The 17,467-nt window shown below is 46.4% G+C and overlaps 1 protein-coding gene and 1 non-coding gene across 2 annotated transcripts; one reads left to right on the top strand and one right to left on the bottom strand.

The window, feature by feature from the left end:
• The first annotated feature begins 9,542 nt into the window (after positions 1 to 9,542).
• RHOB (ras homolog family member B) lies at positions 9,543 to 11,745 on the top strand. Its single transcript, XM_030858321.2, has one exon. It carries the CDS (start codon positions 9,927 to 9,929, stop codon positions 10,515 to 10,517), a length of 591 nt encoding a protein of 196 aa, XP_030714181.1. The 5' UTR covers positions 9,543 to 9,926; the 3' UTR covers positions 10,518 to 11,745.
• Positions 11,746 to 17,105: 5,360 nt separating this feature from the next.
• LOC115854356 (U6atac minor spliceosomal RNA) lies at positions 17,106 to 17,231 on the bottom strand. Its single transcript, XR_004039980.1, has one exon. It is a non-coding gene; the product is annotated as a U6atac minor spliceosomal RNA (small nuclear RNA).
• Between the last annotated feature and the right edge of the window lie 236 nt (positions 17,232 to 17,467).

Genomic DNA, 17,467 nt, shown 5'->3' with positions numbered 1-17,467 from the left:
ATACATTGTGACCAAGCTGATCAGAAATCACACAACTCCACTTTCCAGAGATGAAACAGTTGCATGTGAGAATTGTGGAAAAGAGAGATTTTTCAGTGTTCTCCTTTCTGATTGAGGACCCTCATGAAGAACAGTCTTTTTTGCTGAGCCATGTTCTACCATCCTGTGTGGCTGGAGCAGAAGCAGAGGTCCTGGAATGGTGGGGTGAACTGTATCCTTCATAGTCTCCTCACGACTGTGACATCTGCTCCCTAGATTGCCTGGTCCTGAGCAGTGGCTCCTAATAGAGGCTCTGTCTCGTGCTATAAATAGTCACAGACCATCTTCAGTGATAACACACTGGAGTGTGGAAACCCATTGTGTATTCAACTCCTCCCTATTGCAAAATTCTGACATCATCAGAGAATAAAAGGAGTGAATCATCCATCCCTGTATAAATACTTTGATTAGATCATTTGCTTTCAAGACTAAAAAAAAATGGGAAGAGAAAAAATCTTGGTGTTATTGCCCTCTGGACTGACATAAGGGTGTAACATCTCCCACCCTGCTCAATGCTAACCCTGAGGTAGCTGTGAGAATAACTTATTCCTTTTTTTGTTTTTAATAAATTTAGTTATTTATTTTTGGCTGCGTTGGGTCTTCATTGCTGTGCGTGGGCTTTCTCTAGCTGTGGTGTGTGGAGGCTACTCTTCGTTGCGGTGTGCGGGATTCTCATCGTGGTGGCTTCTCTTGTTGCGGAGCATGGGCTCTAGGTGTGCGGGCTTCAGTAGTTGTGGCACGCAGGCTCGGTAGCTGTGGCTCGCGGGCTCTAGAGCACAGGCTCAGCAGTTGTGGCCCACGAGCTTAGCTGCTCCGTGGCATGTGGGACCTTCCCGGACCAGGGCTCGAACCCTCATTGGCAGGCGGATTCTTAACCACTGCGCCACCAGGGAAGTCCGAGAATAACTTATTCTTATTTAAGACTATGTTTCTCTAGTTTCCATCCTTTGGAATATTTCATCTTTCGGACCTCGGTATAAGTAACTCAAATAAAAGAAAGTTTTGAAAAATAAAATTCAAGAAAAAGGATTTTTTGTTTTATAAAATTATTTTTTCAGTTTATGAAAGGATTAACAATATTATTTTCTATAGGTGAGCCCTCTTGATCTGTAAAAAATGAAATTCATCTAGTCAGGGGCCACAGACTTTTCTGCCTGGCCAAATCCAACCTGTTCTGTTTGTGCCTTTTTTGGACAGCACAGTAGTTGGTTTTTTTTTTTTTTTTTTTGCGGTACACGGGCCTCTCACTGTTGTGGCCTCTCCCGTTGCGGAGCACAGGCTTTGGACGCGCAGGCTCAGCGGCCATGGCTCACGGGCCCAGCTGCTCTGCAGCATGTGGGATCTTCGCGGACCGGGGCACGAACCCACGTCCCCTGCCTTGGCAGGCGGACTCTCAACCACTGCGCCACCAGGGAAGCCCAGTAGTTGGTTTTTAAATTCGGAACTTTTATTGCTTAGATAGGGCATGTTCTCTGGTTCCCCACAGTTTCCACCACTGCCATTATGTCTCACACACAGTTAACTGCAGGACCCCTGTGGACATTTGAGTTTCCAACCTCTGAGTTCTCTCTTTCATTTTACAGATGGGGAAACGGAGACCTGGAAAGGTTGATTTGCCCAAGGCTGTACAGCTAGGAATTGGAAGACCTAAAAAGTAAGTTTCCAGGTTCCGGGTACGAGGCGCTCTCTCTTCTGCTTACTACATCTCCCCATCACTTTCCGGTAGCTTTGGGGAAGTTAACAAATCTGTGGGAAATTTCAGCGTCTGTCACAGAAACAGCAAGCATTGCTGGGGTGGATTTTGTAAGAACACTTATGTAAGGGTGAGTTCTTGTGACCTTCCTCTTTCCTTTCTGCCTTCCCATTCCTCAGGGTGAGACAAACCTCACCCTGCAATGTCTTCAGACAAACTCAGGCGTGGAAAGAGGAACATTTTCCTACTTCTCCCTCTCAACAAATGGCTCTGATTGGAACATTTCTCCACATAATACACGCAGTAAATGTTTCACATGGTGCAAATGGGCACCTCTTCTGGAAAAATCCTACTGCTTACCCAAAGCCTTGCTCAGCCGTGAACACCAGTGTGAAGCTGACTCCATCCCTCATTTACATATTAGTGAGGTCTTCTCCCATGGTGCGGGAGGGACAAGACTTCACTACCCGTTAGTCCTAAGCTTACTTATCTTTTGTGTCTTCACCTTCCCATCCACTCTCCTTTCAATCTACATTTACTGAATTGAATTGAGAGAATTGAGGTTGATATGAGAGTTCCAGAAAACAATCTACATCTCCCATTTTTCTACCAGAATCAGACAAGGACTAGATGTTGATTCCCTTTTCTGGAAAAGAAAATAAGACGCGTGCAAAAAGGCCCAAATAGCCTCACCTGTTCAAGAAAACATCGCCTAGTGCTGGGGTGAGAGCTGGACAGACTAGGGAGGGGGCTGCTGTTTAGGGGGACAGATGAAAAGTCCTAGAGGTGTCTGGCCTGGAAAGCAGTGATGGAAAGTGGACAGGGAGGTCCCAGATGGCCCCACTGTTTATCTAAGTGTCTGAGCCTGTCTGAAATCCAGCAGTGAGTTTAGAACAAACAAATGGAAATCCTACCTCTAACCCCCACAGGAAGATTAAGGGGATCCAGGGGGTTCATATAAAGGTGACTCCCCAAAAGGGTGGTGAGGGAGGGAGTTGCCAGGAAGCCACCTGAGCTTGTAGACATCTTAGAGCGGTACTATCCAAGAGAAATACAATGTAACCTACATATGTAATTTAAAATGTTCTAGTTGTCACAGTAGCAAACAGAAAAAGGTAAAATTTATTTGAATTATATATCCAAATATATCTAACATATTAAATCTCATATTTAAAAAAAATTCGCTATATGCAAAATATCATGTCAACACGTAATTAATATAAAAATATTTCGTGGACTATATTACATGTTTTTCAATCTAAGCCTTTAAATTCTAGTGTTTATTGTACAGTTACAGCACATCTCAATTCAGATGCTAAATTTTCATCAAAGATGCTCAATCTGTATTTAGATTTCAAAAAATTTCCGGTAAGAAAAAGTAGCTTCATATACTCAAGTTGCTTCAAACATACATAAACATTTCCCAATAACTGAATCGAATATCAGTTTTTATTAATTTTTTATTTAAAAAACTTTTTGGTGGTCCATATCAGTATTTTTTTTAATAGGTCTTTATTGGAGGATAATTGCTTCACAATACTGTGTTAGTTCCTGTTGTACAACAAAGTGAATCAGCCATAGGCATACATATGTCCCCAAATCCCCTCCTTCTCGAGCCTCCCTCCCATCCTCCCTATCCCACCCCTCTAGGTGGTCGCAAACACCAAGCTGATCTCCCCGTGCTATGATGCTGCTTCCCACTAGCTATTTTACATTTGGTAGTGTATATATGTCGATGCTACTCTCACTTCGCCCCAGCTTCCCCCTCCTATCCCGTGTCCTCAAGTCCGTTCTCTAGGTCTATGTCTCTGTTCCTGCCCTGCAACTAGGTTCATCAGTACCATTTTTTTCTTAAGATTGCATATATATGCGTTAGCATACAGTATACGCTTTTCTCTTTCTGAGTCACCTCACTCTGTATGACAGACTCTAGGTCCATCCACCTCACTGCAAATAACTCAATTTCGTTTCTTTTTATGGCTGAGTAATATTCCATTGTATATATGGGCCACATCTCCTCTATCCATTCGCCTGTCGATGGACATTTAGGTTGCTTCCATGTCCTAGCTATTGTAAATAGAGCTGCAATGAACATTGTGGTACATGACTCTTTTTGAATTATGGTTTTCTCAGGGTATATGTCCAGTAGTGGGATTGCTGGGTCATATGGTAGTTCTATTTTTAGTTTTTAAGGAACCTCCATACTGTTTTCCATAGTGGTTGTATCAATCTACATTCCCACCAACAGTGCAGGAGGGTTCTCTTTTCACCACACCCTTTCCAACATTTATTGTTTCTAGATTTTTTGATAATGGCCATTCTGACCAGTGTGAGGTGATAGCTCATTGCAGTTTTGATTTGCATCTCTCCAATAACTAGAGATGTTGAGCCATCTTTTCATGTGCCTCTTAGCCATCTGTATGTCTTCCTTGGTGAAATGTCTATTTAGGTTTTCTGCCCATTTTTTAAATTGGATTGTTTGTCTTTTTGATATTGAGCTCCATGAGCTGTCTGTATATTTTGGAGATTAATCCTTAGTCCATTGTTTCATTTGCAAATATTCTCTCCCATTCTGAGGGCTGTCTTTTCATCTTGTTTATGGTTTCTTTTGCTGTGCAAAAGCTTTTAAGTTTAATTAAGTCCCATTTGTTTATTTTTCTTTCTACTTCCATTTCTCTAGGAGATGGGTCAAAAAAGATCTTGCTTGGTTTATGTCAAAGAGTGCTTTTCCTATGTTTTCCTCTAAGAGTTTTATAGTGTCTGGTCTTACATTTAGGTCTTTAATCCATTTGGAGTTTATTTTTGTGTATGGTGTTAGGTAGTGTTCTAATTTCATCCTTTTACACGTAGCTGTCCAGCACCACTTTCCCAGCACCACTTATTGAAGAGACTATCTCTTCTCCACTGTGCGTTCTTGCCTACTTTGTCGTAAATTAGGTGACCATATGTGTGTGGGTTTATCTCTGGGCATTCTATCCTGTACCATTGATCTATATTTCTGTTTTTGTGCCAATACCATACTGTCTTGATTACTGTAGTTTTGTGGTATAGTTTGAAGTCAGGGAGCCTGATTCCTCCAGTTCTGTTTTTCTTTCTCAAGATTGCTTTGGCTATTCGGGGTCTTTTGTGTTTCCATACGAAATGTAAAATTTTTTGTTCTAATTCTGTGAAGAATGCCATTGGTAGTTTGATAGGGATTGCATTGAATCTGTAGATTGCTTTGGGTAGTATAGTCATTTTCACAACATTGATTCTTCCAATCCAAGAAAATGGTATATTTCTCCATCTGTTTATGTCATCTTTGATATTTTTCAACAGTGTTTTATAGTTTTCTGAGTGCCATATCAGTATTAAATCAATTATTTCTCCAGCTTTATTGAGATATAATTGACATATAACATTGTATAAGTTTAAGGTGTACAACAGTGGTGTTGATTTGATACACTTACATATTGCAAAACGATTACCACTATAGCAATAGCTAACACCTCCATCACATCACATCATTACCATTTCTTTTTTTTTTAATATTTATTTTTATTTGATTGCGCTGGGTCTTAGTTGTGGCTTGCCAGCTCCTTAGTTGTGGTATGCAAAGTCTTAGTTGTGGCACACATGTGGGATCTAGTTCCCTGACCTGGGATTGAACCCAAGTTCCCTGCATTGGGAGCTCAGAGTCTTAACCACTGCACCACCAGAGAATTCCCAACCTGTGCTGAGAACATTTAGGAACTACTCTCTTGGCAACTGTCAAGTATATAATATAGTATTATTAACTAAAATCACCATGCTAGACATTAGATCCTTAGAACTTATTCATCTTCTAACTGGAAGTTTATACTCTTTGACCAACATTTCCCTTTTCCTCTACCATGAATATCAGCTTTTAAATTTAAATTTATTAAAATTATATAACATTGAAAATGGTTCTTTAGTGGTATCAGCAGGATTTCACACGTGGCTATCGGTTACTGGATTGGATGGTGCAATTTTAGAGTGCTCAGGAGCTAGGCCCTGTTGCCCACTGCCAATTCCCCTCAGCATGACCCTGGGCTGGACAGACAGGGAGTCTGATCAGAGGTCAATGCCTACATTCCAAAGTTTAACATTCTAGCTATGGTGATTCTCCTGTGAGCACAGCCTCTCTGTCTTAGGCCTGGGTCAAACTGGGTCACAATCTTGGAACAGGGGAGGGGTGTTTGAATTGCTGTTACTTATAGCTTGAAGACCCCAGAAAGCAGTTTGAAGGCTCAGCTATGTAACTCATGGCTGAATGGGCCCAAACGGACCATATGGGACCACTTCTGTTTTTCCATATGAAATAGTATGGCTAGGCCTAGAAGAGCCTTTCCCTTTTTAAAACTCATCGCATTGAGAAGGAAGGTTGACAATTTTCCTAGAGACCCTAAACTACTTGCTCAAATTAGAAATAATTTAAAAATTAAGTGAGTGTCAGGAATGTCTATGGTATTGCTGGTTTCCAGTAAATGCTTATTGGTAAGTGAATTATTATTACTTCCAGTTATACCAGATTATCCAATAATGGCTTTCTTAACTGGGGGGAAGAAAGCAGATGATTTTTGCAGTTCAAGTTGTTTTACAACTTTCTGTACATTGTAATTAGGTTAAAAGAAAGTCCATTGTTATATAAATTAGTAAGGTTCCACAGCTGTTATCTCTGCTAATCTCTTTTAGAAGTTACTATTTAACTAGGAAGGAATTAATTAATTTTTTAAGTGTATATGAAAAAAGTTCTATGTGTGTATAAATATATATGTGAAGAATTTCTAAAGAAGCTGCTTGTGAAACAAATAGGGGTTTTACATCCTGTGAAACATCTTAAAAATAGTCATAAAATGCATGCTTTTTGGCTAGATAAGTGTTTATATAATCATATATATAAAATATATAGAAAATATTTATAAAATATTTAAATATGATTTTATATATATATATATATATATATATATATATATATATATAAACCCTGTAAATATTGCCACAAGATGGCACTAAAATCTAATGAACACTCCAGTCTCTGGCTGGTCTTGTCTCCGAAGAGTTGGGGGGTGATTTACAGGAGATCTGTAGGAGACAGTGGACAAAAAAGGCCAAATAAATAAGGCTGAAGGAAGATTGGAGGTAGATTAACATCTCCCTTTTGTCTGAAGGATAACTTCCCTCTCTCATTAGTGTGGGTATCTGTCATACAATGAATCTATAGGTTACTAAAGTTAACTATTAAAATGATTTGCTCTCCTTGACAAATCAGTTTTATCCTTGCCCTTTGCCAGTGTATTGTGATGGGAGAGCAGCGGCAGTGAGGAGGCCATTAGGCACATCCCCTAGTTTGGGAGAGTTTATCCCGTGAGTGGTACAGTATTTGAAGTAGCCAGTCTTCACAGAGCTTGTCAAAGGATCCTGGACATGAAAATGAAGACCATGAAAAGAAGCTGCTGCAGAATACAGATTTTTCTACTTGTTTACTTTGGAATAATTTACCAACTGAATATTTTTAGAAATTACTGCAATATTGAGATTCAAGCTTGGAACACCTCATATAATATGTCTGAGAGTCAGGAAATGAGTGAATTGAATCCCTCTTCCTGATTCTTTGTATTCCAGTTTTAAAAAAAATACATGGTACAAAACTTTAATTGTTTGATACTTTCTTAATATTTGAAGCTTAAGGACATAGCCAAGATTCCCAAGCTATATTAAGATAAAGGAAAGCAGTGTTAACAATACAGCTATAAAAGGTTTTGATTAAAGGAAGAAAAATTTAGATTTTTCTAACAGGCAAACTGAAATTAAAAGAAAAGAAAAAGTTGCTAGATTGGAGCCCTAAACAAATGATCCAAAAAAAAAAAAAAAAAAAAAAAAAAACCCTTACTTTCTCCCATGGGATTCCACTTGGAGAAATTATTTACTTACTGACAGTTCAGTTCCTTAGATCTGAAAAACAAAATCAAAAAAACAAAAACATTAGGCATTGTAGTGGAGATAATCCAATGTGAGGGAAGCAGTTTTGGTCACTTGAATGAGGATGGGCTCTGGGGGTTAGTGGCACTAATGTCGTATTTGACCTGATTATATCTGCGGCATCCATTTGGGGACCTACACCTCAACATATGAATCATGTGTGAAAACACCATGGCTCAGCTACAGCTGGCTGCCCGGGTTTGGGTGGATGGTTGGTAAAGCAGTCTGAAGTCTGAGGTAAGAGACTCCAGAAAGTTCCAACTGAGTTCCTGAGCATTTAGGCAAATTCTCCACAGTCGTTTACTGATTCTTGCATAGGGTCAGGCATTATGCTAGGGCTTCAAGATGCTGAGATAAGACAGAATCCAGGCCCTCCAACAGCTTCCAGTCAGAGGGGGAGGCAGAAATATGAGGCAATAACCTCATCATGATGTAGTGGGTCTCTCCTTTCTGAAAAACCAGTAAGCATCCCATGGCCTCCAGAATAGATATGGCCCAACCTGAGTAGTTGGTTCCTCCATGACTGGCCTCCATCCTGAGTTTCACCTCTCTCTCTCTCCACTGAGGGCAGCCACACTAAGATATTCCCTGTTCCTAGAACTTGTCCTACTCTTTCCCACATCTCTGCTTTTGTTCAAGCTGTTCCTCCTTCCTGGGAGATCCTCCTTCCCTCCCTCCCCCTTCCCACCTCTTCTGTCCATTGAGATCCATTGGCTTAGGTTCTTCTAGCTCAGACATAGGTGTCATCTCCTGCAGAATTCAAGGAATAGATGAATTAAGTCCTGGTGGGAGCAGAAGACTGGGGATCCAGCACCCCACCACACACTGATTTGCTGTGTCCCAGCCTGCAAGTGTCTCCTCCTACTCCCTGGGGCCGCAGCCTGTTCTTGCCCAATGGGGTGTGGGGTGGCTGGATTTTATTGTACTATTTACTCTACACAGTTCTCTACCTTACGACCAGGATCCTAATTAATCCTGCCAAACCAGGGCTGAGTCTGCCTTTTTCTGCCTGGTAACTTCCTCCAAGTGGACCTGAACTTCTGCAACCAGCCTCGACCTTCGCTTTTCCCTGCCCCCCCTTCCCCCAATCTTCACCTAGGGACCTAGGCTGGGTGCCGAGAAGGGGGTAGGAGGCAGGACTTGTTAGAGCCAGAGGCTGGGCCCAGGCCTACCCAACTTACAGCCACCCTCTCGGAGATCCAAACCCAGGGCTCAGGGCGAGTACCGGGTGGAGGGATGGGGGCGGCGGACTCGACCAAGGGAGGTGCCGCTTCTGAATTAAAAACAAAAAACCCCGACAGCCTTGCTTGGAATCAAACGTGTGTGTGTGTATATGTGTGCCTCTGTGTGTGTGCGTGTGTGTGTATTTAAAAACAAAATCACATTAAAGGAGCCGCTCCCTCCCCCACAGGTCCGACCACCCGCTGGGAGTTTGAGAAGCAAGGGGGCAATTTTGAGTGGGAGGGATCATCAACGGCCCGCAAAGTGCCGCCTCTCTCGGAACCGCTCGTCCAGGCTCCGCGGGCTCCGGGCAGCTAGCTCCAGCTCTCCCGCTTCGCGCGCACAAGCTGCGGCGAAGACGGGAACCCAGGTGCCACCCGAGCCCCGCAGGGCCAGCCGCCGCGGCGTTGACTCCCCAGTCGCCGCCTCTCCCAGCCCGGCGGTCTGGGCCGTCAATCAAGCTCGCCCGGCCCCGCCCCTGAGCTGCAGCGGACGGCCAATCAGACTCAAGCTCCGCAGCGATGAGCTCAGTCGGCTTGCTTCCCATTGGGCGGCTATATTAAGAAAGTCGCCGAACTCTTTAAATAGTGGGCGCTGGGGCCGCAGCCCGCATCTGCCACCGCAGTCTGGCTGCACTCGTGTGTTCTCTTGTACATTTGCTGAGGCCTAGAGAGACCCGGGAGGGAGCTAGGCCGGGTCCGCTGCTCTAGCCACTTTTTGCGCACAAAGGCGCCGACCCCAGGCCCGGGACGAGGCGAGCGGCCACCGCTCCGGAGCAGCGCGGAGACGCACGGCGCGCCCTATGCCCCGGCGCCCCCACCTACCCCGCCGCGGCAGCCCGAGCACAGCGAGAGAACGCGCCACCCCGGGGCCTGGGTGCAGCTAGCAACCCTTTCCCCCAGCGCGCAGCCCGAGGTGAGCAGTGAGCGGCGAGCGGGACGGCAGCGAGGCGCTCGCGGGCCCCCTCCTGCTGCCCGGGCCCGGCCCGCTCATGGCGGCCATCCGTAAGAAGCTGGTGGTGGTGGGCGACGGCGCGTGCGGCAAGACGTGCCTGCTGATCGTGTTCAGTAAGGACGAGTTCCCCGAGGTGTACGTGCCCACCGTCTTCGAGAACTATGTGGCCGACATCGAGGTGGACGGCAAGCAGGTGGAGCTGGCGCTGTGGGACACGGCGGGCCAGGAGGACTACGACCGCCTGCGGCCACTCTCCTACCCGGACACCGACGTGATCCTCATGTGCTTCTCGGTGGACAGCCCGGATTCGCTGGAGAACATCCCCGAGAAGTGGGTGCCCGAGGTGAAGCACTTCTGCCCTAATGTGCCCATCATCCTGGTGGCCAACAAGAAAGACCTACGCAGCGACGAGCACGTCCGCACAGAGCTGGCGCGCATGAAGCAGGAACCGGTGCGCACGGATGACGGCCGCGCCATGGCCGTGCGCATCCAAGCCTACGACTACCTCGAGTGCTCGGCCAAGACCAAGGAGGGCGTGCGCGAGGTCTTCGAGACGGCCACGCGCGCCGCGCTGCAGAAGCGCTACGGCTCCCAGAACGGCTGCATCAACTGCTGCAAGGTGCTATGAGGGCCGCGCCCGCCCCGCCTTCCCCTGCCGGCGCGCCTCCCCCTCCCGGGCCCAGCCCCCACGAGCCCGGGGAAGGGGAGACCCGCGTGCCCCAAGGACCCCACCGGACTGCCTGGTGTCTGCCTTCAGCCCCGGCCGACGTGGCCCGGCGGCTCAAGGCTCTGGCGCCGGGAATCCGCGTGGTAGGCACCGGGCGCCTGCTTTCCAAGTGTCTGTGCGTCCGGCTGTGTTGCACAGGCCTGGCCGCCCCGCTGAGTGCCAAGGGTCCCCTGACCACCCTTTAGGGAAGAGTCAAGCCTCTTCAGAGCGTGTGGCTGTGTGTATGTTCGACTCCCCGCCGCCGGGTTTTCACCCCATGCCCGCCTCTGCCTCCCGGAGACAAGCTTGGCACCGGGGTGCGGCCGCGCCCCATCAGATGTTCGTCCATAACCAGCGAGCGCCTGCTATCCCCTGTCTGTAACATAGACCTCGGGAACTGCGGGAGGGGAGGGCTGGGGAGGATGGGGTGTTATATAAATATAGATATAATTTTATTTTCGGAGGTAGGATGGTGTTATTTAATGGTGGTGGTGGGTGGAGTGACGGGGCGCTGGAACAGCTCCGGCCCAGCCTGGGTCAGGCGTCCATCCCAGCACGAACAAGACTTGGCCATCTTTCCAAACCCTGGGAAGACGTTTGCAGCCGACTTGGGGATGAGAGGACACAGCTTCTAGACTCATGGCTCCTGCGGGCCAGCCCCCCCCCCCCACGCGAACCCCCTCACCAGACACAGGCAGGAGGAGGGAAAGTGTGCTGCAGGTCGTTTTTGCCATAAGCGAACTTTGTGCCTGTCCTACAAGTGAAAATCGTTCAGTCCAAGAAACGGATGTTATTTGATTTATTTAAAGGCTAAAACTTGGGTGGTTTTTTTTTGGGGGGGTGGAAGAATTCTTTGCACAATTGTTTCATGGTTTGACATTTAATGCACTTGTCATTTGCATAAGACAGTAGCATTCTGACCACACTTGTACACTGTAACCTCATCTACTTCTGATGTTTTTAAAAAAATGATGACTTTTAAAAAAAAGGAGAAGAAAAAGAAACCACTAATTTTTTTTCTTTTGAAGAAAGTGGCAACACTGTTCTGTTTTGCGATTTTATTTGTGCAGGTATGCGCACTCTTTTGAGAAAGGGCAGTAACAAGTGTTAGAGCCTATCTAAAACCTTTTTTTTTTACCCCCACAAGTCAGTCTCTAAAGCTGTGTGAAATTTTCTCTGCATCTCTGTACAGAGAGTAAACCTGCCCCTAGTGTCTCTTTTCTCCCCCTCCCTTCCCCATCCAGTGGTACTTCTACTAAATTGTTGTCTTGTTTTTTATTTTTTAAATAAACTGACAAATGACAAAGTGGTGAGCTTATGATGTTTACATAAAAGTTCTATAAGCTGTGTATACAGTTTTTTTATGTAAAATATTAAAAGACTATGATGATGACATTTATAAAATGGCTCCTGTGGTTTAATAATGTGTAAAAATATTCTTGTGAATTTGGGGGCAAGGGCAGAATTCTGCAGTGGAGGTCCCACCAACTCAGTTTCCCTCATAGTGTTTGTAAGAAATGGGGATGAAATCCCTTCGAGGACGTGTGGGGTTGCGTGGCCATGGGGTACCAGGTTCCTCCCGTCCCAGTCCCGGAGGTTACCCCGGCACCCAGTGCCCAAACCTTTGACCTAACATGTACTGTTTGTATGTCTTAAGCACTTGTGTCGAAGTCCATTATGGGGCCTTTGCTGCCTATTCTTTGAAACTTGGAAAGGTGTCATTTGTGCATTTAAAATTTAGATGACTTTTTTGTTGTTGTTGTTAATCACCGGTGTGGGACCAGGCTCTCTGTCCAAAAGACTGGTTCCTGGGTTCCCTTCAGATCCTCGTGGGGTTACACAATAACCCCACGATTGTAGGGTCTTATCTCTGGCCTGAGCTCCTGGGTGGAAGTTGGGGAGAGCCCAGATCAGAAGCTGATTCTTCTATCGTTGAAGTTTCATCTGAAGGTCTATATGTAGCCTAAAATGCTTTATTCTAAGTGCCAGGAGTGGCCGCATTACAGACAGAACACAAGGCTTTGGGTGACTGTTATTGAAAGTTGGGGCAGGCACACTTTGACGTGGAATCTTGATGAGCTCTAATTTCAGACAGTTAGCCTGCTGCAGTGGGTCCCAGAACCAGACAGGCAGATTTATCTTCAGAGACCGTATTAAAATCCCGCTACAGGTATGATGGCTCAAATCTGCCAGCCTCAGCAGCTTCGAGGAAAGGTAGCAGATACTGCCAACCTCTCCCAACTACCAAAGACGTGGTTTTTGTTTTTGGAATCAACACTTTCTGGGTTTCTAGCCCTTAGTTGCCTGCTGCCACTGCCCCCCCCCGCCCCCCTCCCCCCCCCCGCCCCCGCCAGCTCACCTCCTCCAGGCAGAAGCAGAGAAGGCCCCTTTTGAAGCCCTTTGCTTTAAAACTTGAGGCTTCTGTTTCCCTGTCTTTCCCTAGACTCCCAAGAGCTTTTGTTGAGTGAGGCAAGCCTGGTTGCTGGTGACTTTTCACCCACTTAAAAAACAAAACAAAACAAAACAAAACATTAACAGGGCCTCCTGCACAGCCAGGCTCATTGGCCGACAGAGGGGAATTGTCTGGGCAGCTCCAGGCACAGAGAAAGGAGAGGGTCCACCCAGGTTGGCTTCTCTAAGCCACTGCCTCATCCTTTCCTCAGCTCCTGGCCTCACTCACCTCTAGCCCTCAGCATACTTTTTCTTCTTTTAAAGGCAAAAATTTCCACAGAAAAACAAAATGTTGATTTGCAAGTTTTACAGCTTGCAAATCCTTTGGTACCAGGGAGTGCAGGACTCTGTGAAGAGCTCAAGCTTGGGCTCAATGCCCAGTACTCAGCTTTGCAACCAGCCAAGAGCCTGGAGTCCCAGCCCCCGAAAGGGCCTTTTCTGGGTTTCCTGCCTGCTCAAATCTGCCTGGTACCTATAGCTGCCTTTTTTTTTTTTTTTTTTTTTTTAATTTTAGGAAGACAACAAGCCAGGTGACACATGGCAGCCTGGGTTATGCTTGTTCTAAAATGCGTGGCATTTAATAATCCTGCCGGAACACACTCTTCTTGCTGCATTAGATCCAACTGGAAAATATAAAGACGAATTGCTGTAGGCTGGAAAATCAATTAGGAAAAAAGAGGTAAAACATCTGGTGTTACTCTTAGGATATGAAAATTCATTTTGCACATTTAAAATAAATGTGCTGAGTTCATTTAATTGCCTGTTGAATGGTTTCGTGGAGAATAGTGGGGTGTTTCATTGATCCTGGGCATTTTGTAGCAAGGGGCATTGGCTTGGGTTCTTGTTTAATCTTAATTTGAAATCAATCTGGACTGTATTTCTAGGGTCTTTTTCACATGTGTTTCAGTGTACTTAGAACAGTGGTTTTCAAACTTAAGCATGCATTAGAATCACATGGAGGGCTGGTTAAAACACAGATGGCTGGGCCTAGCTTCCAGAGTCTCTGATCAGTATGTCCGGGGTGGGGACCAAGCGATGCTGATGCTGCTGGTCTGGGGACCACACTTCGAGAACCACTGGCTTAGAATAAAGGAGAGTTCATGTCATTGCACAGAGGAGGGAGGTCATTTCAGCAGGAAAGTAAATCACATTCCCGACGCTGAGGGTGTAGTGCCCCGTAGTCCCGACTGCCCTACCTTGAAAAGCGCAGCACTTTCAGAGAATTTCCCTCCCAGGATGACCCATACATAACCCCTATCTTCTCTTCTCCACATTCTTGTGCAACGGGGGGTTTAATGCCCTTCTAGAGATTTCTTTCTGCCATTCCGAATTCAGAACGCAACAGCACTCTGCTCTGCTGAGACAAGGGATACAAAAGCAAACAGGACACAATCCTTGCCCTGGTGGGCCAGGCAGTTCTGGGAATGCATTCACTGAGCATGCTCAAATGGGGGCGTTAGGCCCAGGGCACAACAGGAGCCCAGGGGAAGGTGGGGAGGCTGTCATGGAAGAGGAGACATTTGACCTAAGTCTTAAAGCAAGAGTGGGCGATGTGCAGATGAAAGATACAGCTTCTTTATATTACTGTGGGGCCTGGCCTCTGGGGAATAAAGCTCTCTTGGGTGAGAACTACCTTCTACTTGTAGCCCTTCTGGTATACATTTCTTCAGTCAAGAAAAATGATGTTACCCAGCCAAGTCAAACAGCCTCTCCCCGGCCCTCCCTGTTCACACACAGGCCGGGAGAGAAGGTTGGTGATGACGGTTTCATTGTTTTCTCTGTGCCTCCCAGGGATGGGGGGCAGACACAAGGGCTAGCTTTGTGGTAACTGTGTTCCTGGGAAACATGCAGCCTGGGCTCAAGGAGGCTGTGACACCACAAAGGGACCTCGTACTCCAGCTTGTTGGGGGACAGACCTTAGCCACTTTACTTGGTCCATCTTCTAGCTGGGGGGAGAAAGTGGGTACTCAGGCAGCTCCTTCAACTCTCAGCAGCCCCTTTCCTGGGCTGGGAGGTAAGAGCTGGCTAGAGAACCCCAGTTCATTCCTTCCAAATATTTATGGTTGACTAAAGGACTCTGTGCCTGGCACTGTGCTAGGAGCTTGGGACTCAGTAGACAAATAGGCAGGCATGGTCCCTCCCCTCACAGAGCTTTCAATCTCTATGTGTGTCTGCACAAGTAATAATAATGATGATGATGACAATAGCTAATGTAGGCATCAGGCACTGTTCTAAGCTCTTCATCTCTATTGTTTTATGTGTGTATTAATTATCTATCATTGTCTAACAAATTATCCCCAAACTTAGTGGTTTAGAACATTTATTTCTTCACCATTTCTGTGAGTCAGGAATCCAGGCACCCCTTAGCTGAGTCCTCTGGCTCAGGGTCTCTCTGGAAACTGTAGTCAAGGTGTTGGCTGCGGCTCGATCGACCTCCAGGCTTGACTGGGGAAGGGTCTGCTCCCCAGCCCACTCATATGGTTGCTGGTAGGATTCAGTTCCTCACTGGCCAAGGCCTCCTTTGAGCTCCTTGCCACGTGGGCCTCTCCGTTGGGCAGTCCAACATGGAAGCTTGCTTCGTCACAGCAAACGAGAGAGAAGAGCCAGAGAGAGACAGTGTGGGCAAGGCAGAAGTCAAAATCTTTCCTAACTTAATCTTGGAAGTAACATCCCATTGCTTTTGCTGTATTCTTTTTATTAGAAGCAAGTAACGGGGTCCAGCCCACACTCAATGGGAGGGCATTACCCAAGGGCATTCATGGCAGAAGGTGGGGTCGTTGGAGCCATTTTCGAAGCTGCCTACCACAATCGTCCATGATGACTTTGAGGTCAGTGCTATTATTCTCAATTACTGATGAGGAAACTGAGCCGTAAGAGGTTGGATAACTTGCTCAGGGTCACAAAACTCATATGGATTTGGAAACCCAGGCAGTCTGGCTCCAGCACAACAAACTTACATATGTGGTGGGATGATGATTTGAGAAAAATCACCCTGAATGCAGTGTGGAGGATGGATTGGATGGAGAGGGGAAAACCAGAGGTCAAAGATCAGTGAGGGGCTTCCCTGGTGGCGCAGTGGTTGAGAGTCCGCCTGCCGATGCAGGGGACACGGGTTCGCACCCCGGTCTGGGAAGATTCCACATGCCGCGGAGCTGCTGGGCCCGTGAGCCATGGCTGCTGAGCCTGCGCGTCCGGAGCCTGTGCTCCGCAACAGGAGAGGCCACAGCAGTGAGGGGCCCGTGTACCGCAAAAAAAAAAAAAAAAAAAAAGACTGGGCTGCATGGAGGGTCCAACGGTCCTCTGATACCGCATGCTCGGAATCAAGCAGGTAAATCACTCTGTTTTGACATGAGCTACGTGAGACACAGCAATGACAAGTAACCAGCTGTTTTTGGCGCAGGGGCTGAGTCCAGGGAAGTTAAGAAAGTGCTCCTGTGAGGCCAGGCTTTGGGCGCTGACAACACCAGCTGAGGGAAAGCCTTCTCTGGACCCCACCCCTGCCGAAATCACAATGTACTCATGCCCGGAGAGATCTCTCAGCCTCTCCCCGGCCCAGTGATCCTGAGATGAGCAGGCAGTGGAAGCACGTTTCTGGGGCTGCAGGCCACCCTCTGCAGGGTCACCTGGGGGACTAGCAGTGCTCAGCGGTTTGTCGATGCCGGGGCTGATCTTCGAGCATCAGAGGAAGCTGGGCAGTTTTGGCTTCTGGGTTGGGAGCCTGGCACAACTGGCCATGTTTTTCATTTTAGAAACCATGATCCAAAAGCACAATTCTTTTCTTCTCTTTTTCTTTCTTTTCAGGATCTCTTTATATATATATTTTTTTAAAATTTTTATCGGAGTAGAGTTGCTTTACAATGTTGTGTTAGTTTCTACTGTCCAGCAAAGCGTACCTGCTCTACGTAGACACAGATCCCCTCGTTTTTGGATTTCCTTCCCATTTAGGTCACCACAGAGCATTGTACAAAGTTCCCTGTGTTCTTCAGCAGGTTTTCATTAGTTATGTATTTTATACATAGTATCAATAGTGTATGTATGTCAATCCCAATCTCCCAATTCACAAAGCAGTAGTTAGATGCCACAAAGTAGGTGGCAGTGCCTTAATCGTATGTGTGTTGTCAGTCCCAAGGGCCTCTTCCATCCTTGTCAAGGGGAGTTCTAACCTTCTCTCCTTTCATACAACACTGAAAGCACAATTCTAAGGGCTCTGCAACTAGGCTTTGGGTTTTTATCACTCTGTGTGACCTCTGTCCTCTGGCTGTCATTTGGAGCTATTTTTCTTCTCCCTTCAATCCTGAAAAGGGAAGAAACAAATGTTCCCAGAAGCAAGTTTCTCATCACTTTGTTAATGATTGATTTCATTTGATTCCAGAACTTGTTTAACCTTTGGATAAACAATCGAAACCTTCTGGAGGCACCTA

This window comes from Globicephala melas, chromosome 12, assembly GCF_963455315.2.
Source record: "Globicephala melas chromosome 12, mGloMel1.2, whole genome shotgun sequence".
Lineage (NCBI taxonomy): Eukaryota > Metazoa > Chordata > Mammalia > Artiodactyla > Delphinidae > Globicephala > Globicephala melas.
The sequence above is the reverse complement of the archived record's forward strand: the minus strand, read 5'-3'. Positions and strand labels throughout refer to the sequence as shown.